The sequence below is a fragment of the Eufriesea mexicana genome, unplaced genomic scaffold, assembly GCF_001483705.2.
Source record: "Eufriesea mexicana isolate 0111107269 unplaced genomic scaffold, ASM148370v2 scaffold5017, whole genome shotgun sequence".
Taxonomy (NCBI): Eukaryota; Metazoa; Arthropoda; class Insecta; order Hymenoptera; family Apidae; genus Eufriesea; species Eufriesea mexicana.
The window spans coordinates 565,878-578,590 of NW_016912971.1; the positions used below are offsets into that span (position 1 = coordinate 565,878).

General features: G+C 28.6%; 6 protein-coding genes across 6 annotated transcripts in view; 2 read left to right on the top strand and 4 right to left on the bottom strand.

Moving 5' to 3' along the window:
* The first annotated feature begins 2,519 nt into the window (after positions 1-2,519).
* Positions 2,520-3,473, top strand: LOC108551701 (uncharacterized). The gene is made up of 4 exons (XM_017905949.1): positions 2,520-2,590; positions 2,661-2,987; positions 3,077-3,319; positions 3,413-3,473. Exons 1-4 carry the CDS (start codon positions 2,520-2,522, stop codon positions 3,471-3,473), a joined length of 702 nt encoding a protein of 233 aa, XP_017761438.1.
* A 661-nt stretch (positions 3,474-4,134) lies between these two features.
* LOC108551702 (serine/threonine-protein kinase RIO3) lies at positions 4,135-5,419 on the bottom strand. Its single transcript, XM_017905950.1, has 5 exons — positions 5,313-5,419; positions 4,896-4,991; positions 4,645-4,826; positions 4,484-4,584; positions 4,135-4,401 (listed from the first exon to the last, which is right to left on the bottom strand). The coding sequence occupies exons 2-5, from the start codon at positions 4,988-4,990 to the stop codon at positions 4,135-4,137; spliced, it is 645 nt and encodes a 214-aa protein (XP_017761439.1). The 5' UTR covers position 4,991; positions 5,313-5,419.
* Positions 5,420-5,727: 308 nt separating this feature from the next.
* On the bottom strand, positions 5,728-7,255 carry LOC108551721 (U5 small nuclear ribonucleoprotein 40 kDa protein). The gene is made up of 6 exons (XM_017905978.1): positions 7,074-7,255; positions 6,852-6,981; positions 6,467-6,780; positions 6,101-6,373; positions 5,863-6,028; positions 5,728-5,786 (listed from the first exon to the last, which is right to left on the bottom strand). The coding sequence occupies exons 1-6, from the start codon at positions 7,185-7,187 to the stop codon at positions 5,728-5,730; spliced, it is 1,056 nt and encodes a 351-aa protein (XP_017761467.1). The 5' UTR covers positions 7,188-7,255.
* A 591-nt stretch (positions 7,256-7,846) lies between these two features.
* muc (dihydrolipoamide S-acetyltransferase muc) lies at positions 7,847-10,470 on the bottom strand. Its single transcript, XM_017905989.1, has 6 exons — positions 10,014-10,470; positions 9,534-9,688; positions 9,069-9,463; positions 8,615-8,982; positions 8,228-8,527; positions 7,847-8,159 (listed from the first exon to the last, which is right to left on the bottom strand). The coding sequence occupies exons 1-6, from the start codon at positions 10,133-10,135 to the stop codon at positions 8,030-8,032; spliced, it is 1,470 nt and encodes a 489-aa protein (XP_017761478.1). The 5' UTR covers positions 10,136-10,470; the 3' UTR covers positions 7,847-8,029.
* Positions 10,471-10,597: 127 nt separating this feature from the next.
* Positions 10,598-11,405, top strand: LOC108551735 (phosphatidylinositol 4-phosphate 5-kinase 6). Its single transcript, XM_017905994.1, has 4 exons — positions 10,598-10,780; positions 10,836-10,923; positions 10,985-11,171; positions 11,292-11,405. Exons 1-4 carry the CDS (start codon positions 10,621-10,623, stop codon positions 11,394-11,396), a joined length of 540 nt encoding a protein of 179 aa, XP_017761483.1. The 5' UTR covers positions 10,598-10,620; the 3' UTR covers positions 11,397-11,405.
* Positions 11,406-11,412: 7 nt separating this feature from the next.
* The window catches only part of LOC108551729 (Integrin betanu subunit), a 3,870-nt gene continuing 2,569 nt past the window's right edge, over positions 11,413-12,713 (bottom strand). The window contains exons 7-12 of the mRNA XM_017905986.1: positions 12,504-12,670; positions 12,247-12,419; positions 11,984-12,183; positions 11,804-11,916; positions 11,644-11,735; positions 11,413-11,571 (exon numbers count right to left, since the gene is read on the bottom strand). Coding sequence (XP_017761475.1) covers positions 11,427-11,571; positions 11,644-11,735; positions 11,804-11,916; positions 11,984-12,183; positions 12,247-12,419; positions 12,504-12,670 — 890 coding nt within the window. The 3' untranslated portion in view covers positions 11,413-11,426. The remainder of the gene's footprint in view (positions 11,572-11,643; positions 11,736-11,803; positions 11,917-11,983; positions 12,184-12,246; positions 12,420-12,503; positions 12,671-12,713) is intronic.

Consider the following 12,713-nt stretch of genomic DNA (forward strand, 5'->3'; position numbering starts at 1 on the left):
ATATATATATATATTTGATACATTCGAGTATTTTATGTGAAGTGTAGTTCAGTGTCAGGAGTGCAGTTTTACAACAAACCTATAAAATATATTTGAAAAAAAGAAATCAAAGTACGATTAATTATATTGCATTTTCTGCATAGATCTACTATATCAACTATAAGTACATTTATCATGTACTGTGAATAGTACGCTCACTAAAGTACACATTTAATAGAAAACAGCAGATTTTGTTGTAGAAATTAAAGAAGGAACTTATATATATATACATATATATATATATACACATTCACTCACATACCCACACACATATGTATGTATATATATACATATATATATAATACGATTTCACAAAAGCTGTACACCAAACATTTATTATACTTGTCTTACTACATTTTAGCTTAAACAAATCTTTTAATAAGCTGACTAAGAAATGTAAGTAATTTATAAAATAAATGAACGAACAATGCAAATATTGTAGTTAAAGCACAGATTTAATACATATATACATATACTTCACAATTTTATGCAAGTTGAAGCTACATTATTATAATGTTGCATTGTTTTAAATCTGTACTTTAAATATAACTGATAAAAAAATTTCTTACAAATGTGGTTCCTTTCGCATTTTGTCGTCAACGCAATTCTGGTCAGTCTTATTAAAAATACTATTAGATACAATTAAAAAGCGCAATAGTCTTGTTAAATTATACTCTATGCAAGTTTCTGTATCAGAAAGAAAAAAAAAGTTGAGCGAAAATAGTTTATCCTAGAAGATAATTGGATTCTTTTTGTATATCACAATTTTATGAGTGTGCACGCAGCAATAACTATTTCTTTTTTTTCATTCAGAGATTTCAGTTTTCACTCTTCTGTGATTGATGGTTAAATTAAATGTTATCTTTGTATTTTCAAAGTCATCTTAGGAAAAACTGCTTATCATTTTAAGTTCAAGTAATTTTTATTGCTTTACTTGTGGGTTGTAAGGAATTTGCTTAGCATATAATGTTATTATTGGTTTATAACTGTTGGGATATTGGAAGTCAAATATCTATAACGTTTAGAGTTTTCATTACAAACGTTTGTGGCTTTTTTATGCTATGTTTTTTCTTAAAAAACGAAATGGAACAAAAATAAACATACAAATTTGTATTGCTCCTTCTAAATGTTCTATGGAAGAATATAAAATATTCAAGAGCAATCTATAGCATTTATACATATATAAATATACACGTATATATACATATGCATATATAAATCGTTTGATAAAATGAATACAACAATCTGTGCAATGCATCAGATTTGTTAACCATTAAATGTAAACTTTTGTATACACATTTTGTGATCTAGTTTTGATACGTCTTTATTTTCCTTTGGATACTCTTCTGTATATACGTAAATATCAACATTTGACGCCAGTTACCATCTGATGCTGGATGTTACTACGTTTCTTTGTTATCATCCAAAATAAATAAATGCATTTGAGAATATATGTTTTTTGTTCGTAAACATTTTATTATATAGTTGATAGCATTTTTATAATATCACTAAATATTATTATATAATCTCCTCGATTATTTTAATTTCATATTACATATTTGTCCATTATAATTTTTATATTAATATCAAGCATCAGATGTAATCGTATCTGCTGGATAAAATGTAATTGAGTGGTTACTTGGAACAAATAATTAAAATAAATACGTTGCAAATAGGTTTACAGTCACATAATAAAAAAGAAAAGAAAATTTTTATTATGCAAAGAGATACAACAATTAAGATTATAAGAAAATATGTAATTGCTGTACAAGTTGTAGAAACTGATTTTCAAAGTATTCAATCTTCAGGCATTTGTGTCTATATAATAATATAACAAAAACATTTCATTATCTTTAATATATTTCAAAATGTATTATAGTTTACTTTTATTTTTGTCCTTTTTTTTTGTGAATAATCTAAAAATAGTTGATGATAACACTAAATAATTTGCTAGATAATTATGTTTGAAGATAATAGGACTTTTATATCATTGTTTTGCATATAATATGGAACAAAGTAATATCATATCTTTTAGCATACCTAGTCTTATCATGAGAACAAGGGATGAAAGAAGGAAAGGCGTTAATGATGTCTTTATGAATATGATATTTCAGAGGAGTTTGTTCATTTGTGAATATTGTGAATTTTAAATGTGAATAAATTTAAATATGATAAATGTGAATTCAATAAATATCCTAGATATTTAGATGATTTCTGGATTAAATTTTCCGGTAAACGAGATGTCCTATAATTAACAATGTGTAAGTAAGTAAATTGATTTAACATCTATGAAAGTCTTTTGCGTTATTTATTTATTATTACACAATAAAGAAAAAGAAAAACTTAATTCTGGACTTCGCTATATTGTTTTGGACTTTGCAATAAATCGTAGTAGGCAGAATCGATTGTCTTTTGTAGAAAACTGTAGTCAATTGACAAAATGATCCATTGAAGCACCATACTTCACATGAACATTAAAAATGTTTATTTATTTGGTAGCTCCAGTGGCTACATTAGCTATTATTTTTGGACTCTTACACATCAGATATTTGTAAGTAGAATCATTGTGAATCACATTTTAAGCAATTTAGTTTCTCAAATAAAATATGATTCTTATTTAGAGGTACATGGTTACGATCATCGATACGTTATCCGCTGACTTTGTATAATGGATTGATATGTAGACCCATAGTACAAACATCATTAAATAATGAAGATTTCGAAAGTAATTTAACACCTGAAAAATCGGTGGCTATAACCAGTGATAAATTCGAATCAGAGTATGAAAATCTCTTGACACAAAAAATAGCCATCAGCAATAATGAAAGATTATCGGATGTCCTTTTGGGAGAAGATGAAATAAAATTAAGAAACTTGAATTTATCACGACAATCATTTGAAAATATAGTATTAGAAGAAAAAGACAAAGGTTTTGGATTGCCTACTATACCGAATTTTAGATTCTTAGTAACTATATAAATAAATATGTAATGAAAGAAAAATTTGATTAATAAAATCATTTATATTTCGTAGCCGCGAAAATCCCTGAATTACGAGTGATGCAACATGATACTAGTGGAACAACTAAGCAAGAAAGAAAAGAAAACACATTTGAATCATTGAAAAATTCTATTGAAAAGAGTAATTATGTATTTTCTCAGTTAAACACCAGACAAATAAATAATTTAATTTGGAAGGAAACTTTAAAAGAAAGTGAGGCAAAACAGAAATTGCTTGATTCCGATAAAAACGAATTCAACGAAATGTCATCGTTTGAAATGTAAAATATTTACATCATAATAAAAAATTATCATTAATTTGGTATGCAGTTACTAAGTTATGAATAAAGGAGTTTGTATAATTTTGTTCACAGAAAGGAACATCTTGCTTCAACGCCAGAAAATAAACCAAAAGCAGAAGATACCTGTAAATGATAAAAATTTAATGATTAAATGTTAAAATGTAATAGATGTAAAAATTAAAATTATGCAATGAATAAACATAAAATTGTACTTTTACAAACAATTGAGATTTTGATTTGAAGAATGAACAAAATTGTCACTTTGAGTTATATGTTACTAATAAAATAACTATTTTGATAATAGGAACATAGAGTAATAATAAAAATTGATCAATTTCAAAAGTGTAAAAGTTATACATATATAAAAATTTCTTTTGATCATATATTACTAATAGATAAGCAATGTTATTAATAGAAATATAAAATGATAACAACATTCAAACAACAAAAATGACAGAAACAAACATATTTATTTTGTATGACAATATATTTGAATGAAAGAACAATCAGCAATCAATAAGATTTATTTATTTAATTACTTGCATTTCTGTATTACAATATAATAATATTTATAATGTTACATTTAATAAAGTGTTTAATTTAAAAAATAATTATGTATTAATATTTTTAAGAACAATCCTTTTTTCTGACTGAATTAAATAGTTTACACTTACACATAGGAGAGCAAGCCTATGCAATAGTGAATAGTGTGTATATTTAAATTCAAATATTACTCATATATCAAATTCAAATATTACTACAATATATTTACACTTATAAGATATTTTATTATTTTATTTTGCATGTAGTCTGGCTTTTGCTTTTTGTTTAGAATACTGAGCATGACTATGAGCCCTTAAACTGTTGAACACTTTATTGTTTAATTTGACATCAAATCCGCCTGTGTCTCCTGTATGAATACCTGGAGGAAATTGTAAAACTCTGCAAGCATTTATTCTTGAAGACATTAACATATCATGCTTTGTAATAATTTGAGATCCTTCACCACCCATTTTTCTATATCCACAACGTGGTTTTGAAGCATATTCTTTCTCTAAGCTCTATTGAATAATAAATGTGTACAGAATATTAGACTTACAAATAAGAAGTTTTATATAGAATTGTACATTACAAAATATTTACCACAAATCTATCAAAGTCCCTGGTTGTGTCTTCAATATCTGTCTCTTTATCATCCTGATTATCACATAGAGAAGTTCGATAGTTTGTATAAGATATATTAACTATAAAATATAAAAATATGACAGAATTTAAAATATAACATATTAAAAAGTACATTTTACCTTTAGAATCACGATTAAATTTTTCTTCTGTACGTTTTAACATTAAATCATACTCTTTGTTAAACTGATCTTGCAACATATGTGCAATAACTTCATCATTATCTGTATCATTTGATTCACATATTGCACAGTCCTCAATATTTACATCATCGACTGCCACAAGTTGACACTTTTTCAATTCTCTGTTAATAAAAAAATATACATTTTTTTACTTTAATTAATAAAAATATAACGTATTACTTATTATTTACTTTTCTTGTAGGCTATTTGCAAGTTGTTCTGAAGTTATTTCCAACAAATTCATAGGTCCTTCTACTGGTTGAATTTTTGCCCATGGAGTTGACATTCTGATGAATAATAAATTAAATTACAAAGAGAAAGATGAATATATTACAATGTATTTTTATCAATAAAGGTTAAGTTACTTAAAATAAAAAAATTATATCACTATAAAATAAAAGATACATTAAATATTATTATTGAAATATATTTGTTTTGTGATTGTTTTATTTATTATAATTATTGTATAAAAACAATTATTGCATAGACTTTCCCAATATTTTGCAATTTATCAGATCGAAGTAAATAATATTGAAAAAGATTTTTAATATTTTAACATAAGATTTAGGATATTTCTTACGAAAGATAATTAAGAAAAGAATATATACCTTAAAATTAAAATAAATAAAAATTTGGAAGACAAAAATTTGATAAAAGAGAAACAAATAAGGGATAAAGAACGTCAGTACACTAAAGTATATCACGTGAAGTTGAGTCAAACTGTAGAAGGATCGATAAGATTATTCGGAATGAATTAAAGCAATAATGCATAATTCTCTAAACTTATATGGACTAGTTATATATACAAACCAAAATTTTAAAAAATTTTTAATTATTTTTTAAATGTTTCATTTATTAATTCAAAAAATTATTTTTTTGGGTATATTCTTTTAATAATGGAATAGATAGCTGAAAGAGTATACAATGATCAATTTTTATATATATCATATTATTTTAATATCATACATTTTATTTTTTACAATTTTTTAAATATAAAAATTATGGAAAGAAGTTTTTATTTCTTTATTGTGTAGTTTCAATTTCTCCTAGATATATTTGTTTATCACTGGATCCAGAGCAAACTAAAAATAAGAAAGATACATTTGAAATTATTGTAATACACTAATGATCTTGATTTTGTAATTTCATATGTGTTACCAATTGGTTCTTTTGGATGGAAATCAATGTCATTGACAGAACCATTATGACCAGGTAATTTGTACAATATTCTACGACTTGTAGTATCCCAAATGTAATGAAATCTATCTGATGATCCAGCTGATACTTTACTACCATCTGGTGACCATGCACATCTTAGAAGATTCTATAATTATTTAAATATATAGAATTATGAAGTTTTAAAATTATACTGTATCATTAAAAGGTAAAAACGAACTTTTTCAAAGTTATGTTGATGTCCAGAAAGAATTTTTACACAGCGTTCATAAGGAGCAAATGGTCTTACATCCCAAATTCTTAATGTGTTATCCATAGCATTAGATAATATGTAAGAACCATCTGGACTAAGACTTAATCCAGTTATAGTATCAGAGTGTCCTTTTAGCTTGTAAAGAACTGAATTTTTTCTTAAATCCCATACTTTTATGTCATTGTCTATTCCTCCACTTATTACTTGTTCTGCTGTGTCATTAAATGTTACAGCAGTAACCTAATAAAAAAAAAAAAGAAAACCAAAAAGATATGACAAAACCTAATAAATACATAAAATTAAACAATATTAAGACAATATAACAATAATTACTTGGTATGTGTTATTTAGAGTATAACATTGACCTCTTTTTCTAGGATCCCAAACACGTATTGTACTGTCATCACTACCTGAACAAAATTGTGTAAGGCCTCTTCTTGCTCCAGAAACAGAGTTTACGAAAGATGTATGGCCTTTGAGTTTTTTTATTCTAGTTCCAGCAACTATATCCCATAAACCTAATGTCATATCTGTACTAGCTGTGTATAAATGATTACCGTCAGGACTAAAGTGTAATTCCATAATCGCTCCACTATGACCAGTTAATACAGAAATATTTTCACATTCTCCATATACATTCCAAATAACTGAAAATATTATATAACATTTAAATTTGCTATACAAAACACTTTCAATAATAAAGTTTTCCATAACATACAAATTTGTCTATCAAAGCCTGTTGAAGCAAGATATTGACCCTCTGGATGAAATTCAAGAGAAAATATATCTCCTTGGTGTCCTTCAAGGAGCATAATGGGTGCAAACAAAGAAGATGTTCTAGGTGGACCCTTTACAATATTAAAATTAATTTTATTTCATACTTTTATTATATTAGAAATTGGTCAACAACTATAAGAATTATAAGGTTAGTTTAACTTACATTTTGTACAACTGCTTTTTCTCTACTACTAAAAACCACCTCATTTTTGGTTCTTTTTGAGGCAGGAACTAATGCTAAAATATCATCTCCTTTACGTTTATCTAAAATTGGCATGATGAATATTTTGAATCATTAATTGTATTCACGACTCTTCATAAACACGCTTATGACAGGTAACAACACAAAGTGCAATCTTTACTAGATGGCAGTTCAATCACTGTACTTTCATTTACAAAACATCACTAACAGTTTATCATTATTACGATTATTGTTACATAATATCAATTTATTGTAAACATTTTATACATTTATGCATAACACGAGTTCAGAAATAAAAATAACATTGAATTTGTAGTTAGAATTTATTAAATATAATATACATATTTGTATATTATTTACTATAAATATTTTGACACATTTTTCTTAACAATTTTCTCTAAATTACAATTAAATTATTGCAATATATGATGGCCATAACATTAATTCATAAATACACATATTTACACGTGGCCACTACTATTGCCAAGGGAAGATGTGGTTTTTTACATAAATAATAAAGTAATAAGATTTTTATTTAAATTCGATCAAACATTTTTTTTTTACTGATGAAATTAATGGTCAGTCTTTTACTTTATATACAATGAAAAACCACATGTATGAAATTTCTAAAATTAGATTTGAAAAAAATTCGGTTTACCGATATTGTATGACACCTTGATTCTTGAATAATGTCTCAATGACATTTTGTACATAAAAGAAATAAAATGTGCCCCTGAAAATTTAAATCTATCAAAAATTGATGATTTACAAATGCGTAAAATAACACAATTTAACGTTGTACTATACACAAATATACAGGATACTTGTCGCCCTTTATACTTGAATAAAATAATGTTTCTTTTTCATATAATTTGTACCACAAACTACCTCATTAAACATTTTAACAGTTACATTTACTACAACAACATAGTTGTTGGATTTTCCATGAAATTCTTAAAGGCATTTAACCATTGTGCACCTACAGCACCGTCCACAGTACGATGATCACAACTGGCAGTAACAGACATAAATTGGGATGTTGTGAATCTAAAAAATAAATTAATATATAGTGAAATGCAAAATATCAAATAATATGAAAGTTGAAAAATACTTACCCTTTTTCATTTTTGGCAGGTATTAACCTGTTTTCAGTAGTACCTATAGCAAGAATGATTGATTGTGGGGGATTTATAATTGCAGAAAAGTTTTTAACACCAAACATTCCCAGATTTGATAAAGTGATAGTTCCTCCTTGAAACTCTTGTGGCTGTAATTTTCCTTCTCTTGCTTTGGTAGCTAATGCTTTCACATCTTTACTAATTTGGATTATACCCTTTGTATCTGCACCAAAAACTATTGGAGTTATTAGGCCACTGTCTGTACTTACTGCTACACTTACATCAACATTATTATATCTACAGAAAAAGACATTTAATTTAATTCATATGATTAGAATTAATACTTCTATTAATAGTAGTAGTTTATTATTATATATTACTTACTGTCTAATAACTTCTCCCAACCATGCACTGTTACCCTCAGGTACTTTTTTACAAGCCATTGCCATTGCTTTAATAATGATATCATTTACGCTAAGTTTTATTTTTTCTTTCTCCAACATCTTATTAAATCGTTCTCGAATTTCGAGAGCTTCGTCCATTTTTATATCTACAGACAAATAATAATGTGGAATCGTTTGTTTACTTTCTAGTAAACGTTTCGCAATTACTGCGCGGATATTAGATAAAGGAACATCTACTCCTGCTGGTGCACCTGCAACTGCTGCTACTGCAGGCTGAGCACCTACAGCTTGTGCACCTGCTAAATCTTTAGATGTTATAGATCCAAATAATCCTGAACCTTTCAAGCCCTTCAAGAAAACAATATAATTATTTCAAATCTTATAATTTTATAAGAATCAGTAAAGTATAACTTCTTATATAACTTAAAAATTACCTCCAAACTAAGACCTTTCTCAGCTGCGAGCCTTTTAGCCAATGGGCTAGCATATATTCTATCTCCTACTGGAGTAGGCAGTGGTTTTGGAACAGAGGGTGCTGCAGGTGCTGGCGGTGTTACAGGAGATGGTGGTGGAGTGGATGGTGTAGGTGCTGTTGGTGCAGGTGCAGCTGGAGTAGGAGCACCAGGAGAATCATCTTTAAAATCTTTGAAGGCAGCTATACTACCTTCATCTGAAACAATTATACAAACTAATTTCCCAATAGGAATATTTTTTGTTCCTGCAGGTACTATAATCTTTGCCAAGTAGCCTTCTTCTGGTGTTTCAAAGCCCATAGTTGCTTTATCAGTTTCAATCTCAGCAAGTAAGTCCCCTTCATTCAACTTGTCACCTAAAAGAAAATTAAAAAATTCAGAATTATCAATAGTTCTATTAGATGTAAAAAAAATTATTTACTTTACCTTCTTTTTTGTGCCAACTGACAATAGTACCCGTTTCCATGGTAGGTGATAATGCAGGAAGTTGTACTTTGACATGGTCTGGATAATCTGCATAAAATCTTAATTGTTGCTTCCATGGAGTTACAGTAAAACGTAATGTGCTGTGAACTTGAATCCTAAATACCAAATAAAAGAGCAATATTTTATACCAAAAAAGAGTTTATAACTGATGGTTAATATAAAATTCATTTTTAAATCTAACTCAATCTATCCTGCTAACTTTGTAAAAACTTTGTAAAACTTTGCATATGTGACTTTGATTATGTTCAACAATAACAGGTGGAAGTAATGCGATACTGAAAAACTCTCATGTAGAATAGAGAAATAGACGGAATATTCATTAAGATAACCTTAACCACAAATAGCACTGTAAGTTTAGTTAGAGAACGATAGGATACTTAGAGTGGTGAATAAACATGATAATAACGAAAAATTAAATACCTTTGCAGATATTTTCTGTGAAGACATCGTATGACCACAGATCTTACGGTATTCGTCCGCACGGAACTTCGTAGTATTGCGCGTGCCAATTCATTACGTAGACCTGTTGTCGTTCGTATCATATCTTGAATGATTCGTGGATCTTTTACTACAGCTTCTTGTAGCAAATCGTAAGAAATTCAACGTTATTCTAAGTTTTTACTTCAACACTCGGATGGTGAACGTGTTCCGAGCGTGTCAATGATGTAGGGGTTATCGTGAAGCACGACTAGGAACGGACGATACGAATACCAAATTAGAGGTCGTTTGCAAGGTCACGTGGCTTTTAGTTTAAAGGTAGTTTTCAAAAGCGGGAAATCATTTATTTTTCGAATTATACGACGTAAAAAAAAAGAAAGTAAAAATAAAACGAGACACAAGACAGCTTCCTTGTTGAAAACGAAATGAAAATTTATGTCAAGGTTTTCTGGCTTATAACCAACCGTGTCATTGATAAAATAGAACGGATACTGTGATTCGCTAAGCAGAGTAGCCTGACGCACGTCTAATTCATAGCTAATGATATTGGCGGCAATTAGAAGAAGCTGCAGAGAAATTATTCTTCGAAATGAAGAAACAAAGTGCTAGCAAGACAGGAGAGATAAATAATTCTGAAATTATAAATCAAAATATTCAACCCAAAGTCGGAAAATTTATGTTTTGCAATGGAGATGTTTATGATGGGGAATATAAAATAAATCGTGATCGATTTTTTTTAGTGAAGCAAGGTAATCGAGTGTAAAATATTTTTTATTTCTGAAATGTTAATGATGTTTTATATAGGTAAAGGAACATATATTACTGATAATTTTGATGTTTATCACGGAGAATGGGATGAAGATACCTTTGCTAATACTGATATACATATAAAGTAATACGGTTTACTTCATGATCCACATTTGAATAAAAACGTGTAAAATTTCTTACTTAAGGTATAATAACGATGCTCAATATCGAGGTAGAATTGATTCAAACGGAATGATGAACGGTCTAGGGACATATATATTTCCCGATGGATCTTCTATTGAAGCTATTTGGTTTAATAATATGCCATCTATAAACATAATTTACAAAGAACCTCTTGGATTTGCATGGATAGTTGACGATGTATCAGCAAATGTAACAAATATTTCGATTTTTAAATCAAACATATAAACGTTTAATAAGAAAGAATTAAAATATTTGAATTTAAAAATTTGCAAATTAAAAATATAAATTAAACAATTTTGTATGTTGTAGTCCATCTCGTTTTCTGCTGGAAACCATTTCTGGACCGATATGACAATGTCTGATCGAAGTACCACACATTCCACCAAGTCTTTCAATCAAAGTGAACTAAATTAACCTGATTAATTCAGGAAATTTACTAGTTCCTTAGTCTTCTTTGTATACCGAAGGAACCTTAAATTCGCTCGTAGCAGGTTTAAATAAAGGATTTTCATTCAAACTGAATACAGTTTTCTTTTGTTCTAGCACAAACTTTTCGTACTCCTTCTTATCTTGTATAGAGGTCCAAAACCTGTGCCCATTTTATAATATTATAATTTCGTAAGAATCGTAATTTACTTAATTATTATTGTATAGCTCTTACTTCCAAATTAGCAGACAGATGAGTCCGAAACATACTATTCCAATGACGATTGCAGATGGAATGACTGCTACATGCATCACAGTTTGACATACCTAAACGCATGAAATAATAAAAAAATGGATAAATTAAAATAAAAGTATTTACAAATATTATTGTATACCTTGTCTCCAATTTTTAAGGTAACGATATTGTTCTTCTGAAACTCGTATATGTAGTGTATCAAACAAGTCGTTTTATCCTTCACTGTTTTCACAAAACAATAGTGTTCATTTCCTGAAATATAAATTTATATTATTTATCAAGGTATTCATATTATTCAATTTATATTCTTTCAATTTACCTGTATCAATGGACTTCACTTTTTCAGTGTTGTAAGTGGTATTATTCGTTTGGCAAAATTCATCTACCTTGTCTGGATCCTCGATGGTAGCGTTGACACAAGGATTGTAAAGAACACAGAGGCCACTACCACCAGCGCCAGTCGATGACTCGCAGTAAGTACCTCGATAATAGAATCCGTCTGCCGTGGTAACATTGCATCTAAACAATATTTAACATGTCTATACAAAACAACTTTTTCTAACGAAAATAACATATACGAACCGACATTCTCCACAGTCGCAATATCCGTGACCAGCGCAAACTTCTTGACTTCCTGGTACAATACAAAGTTCATCCGTTGTTGGACACTGGCAAGCGTTTCCACTCCAGCCTTCTATACATTGACAAACACCACATTGGCAAGTACCCTTATTCCCGCATTCGATTCCATCTACCTATAAAGAAAAGATTCGTTTAATTCTTAAACGTGCTGGTCGTATTACAATATGAAATTTGAACATTCCAGAAATCCTTCTCACCTTGTCGCACGCGGAACATTCACAAAATGCACCTTTGTATCCTTCGTCGCATAAACATTTTCCGCAAACGCATTCTCCTCTGTCGGAGCAAATCTTCGTCGAGCTGCCTTCGATACATTGTTGTACATTATTTACAGGTGAACTTTCATCACAGTCACACATTTCGCCTGTGAATTTCCATATCTTATAATATTAAACAGTTTCAGCAGG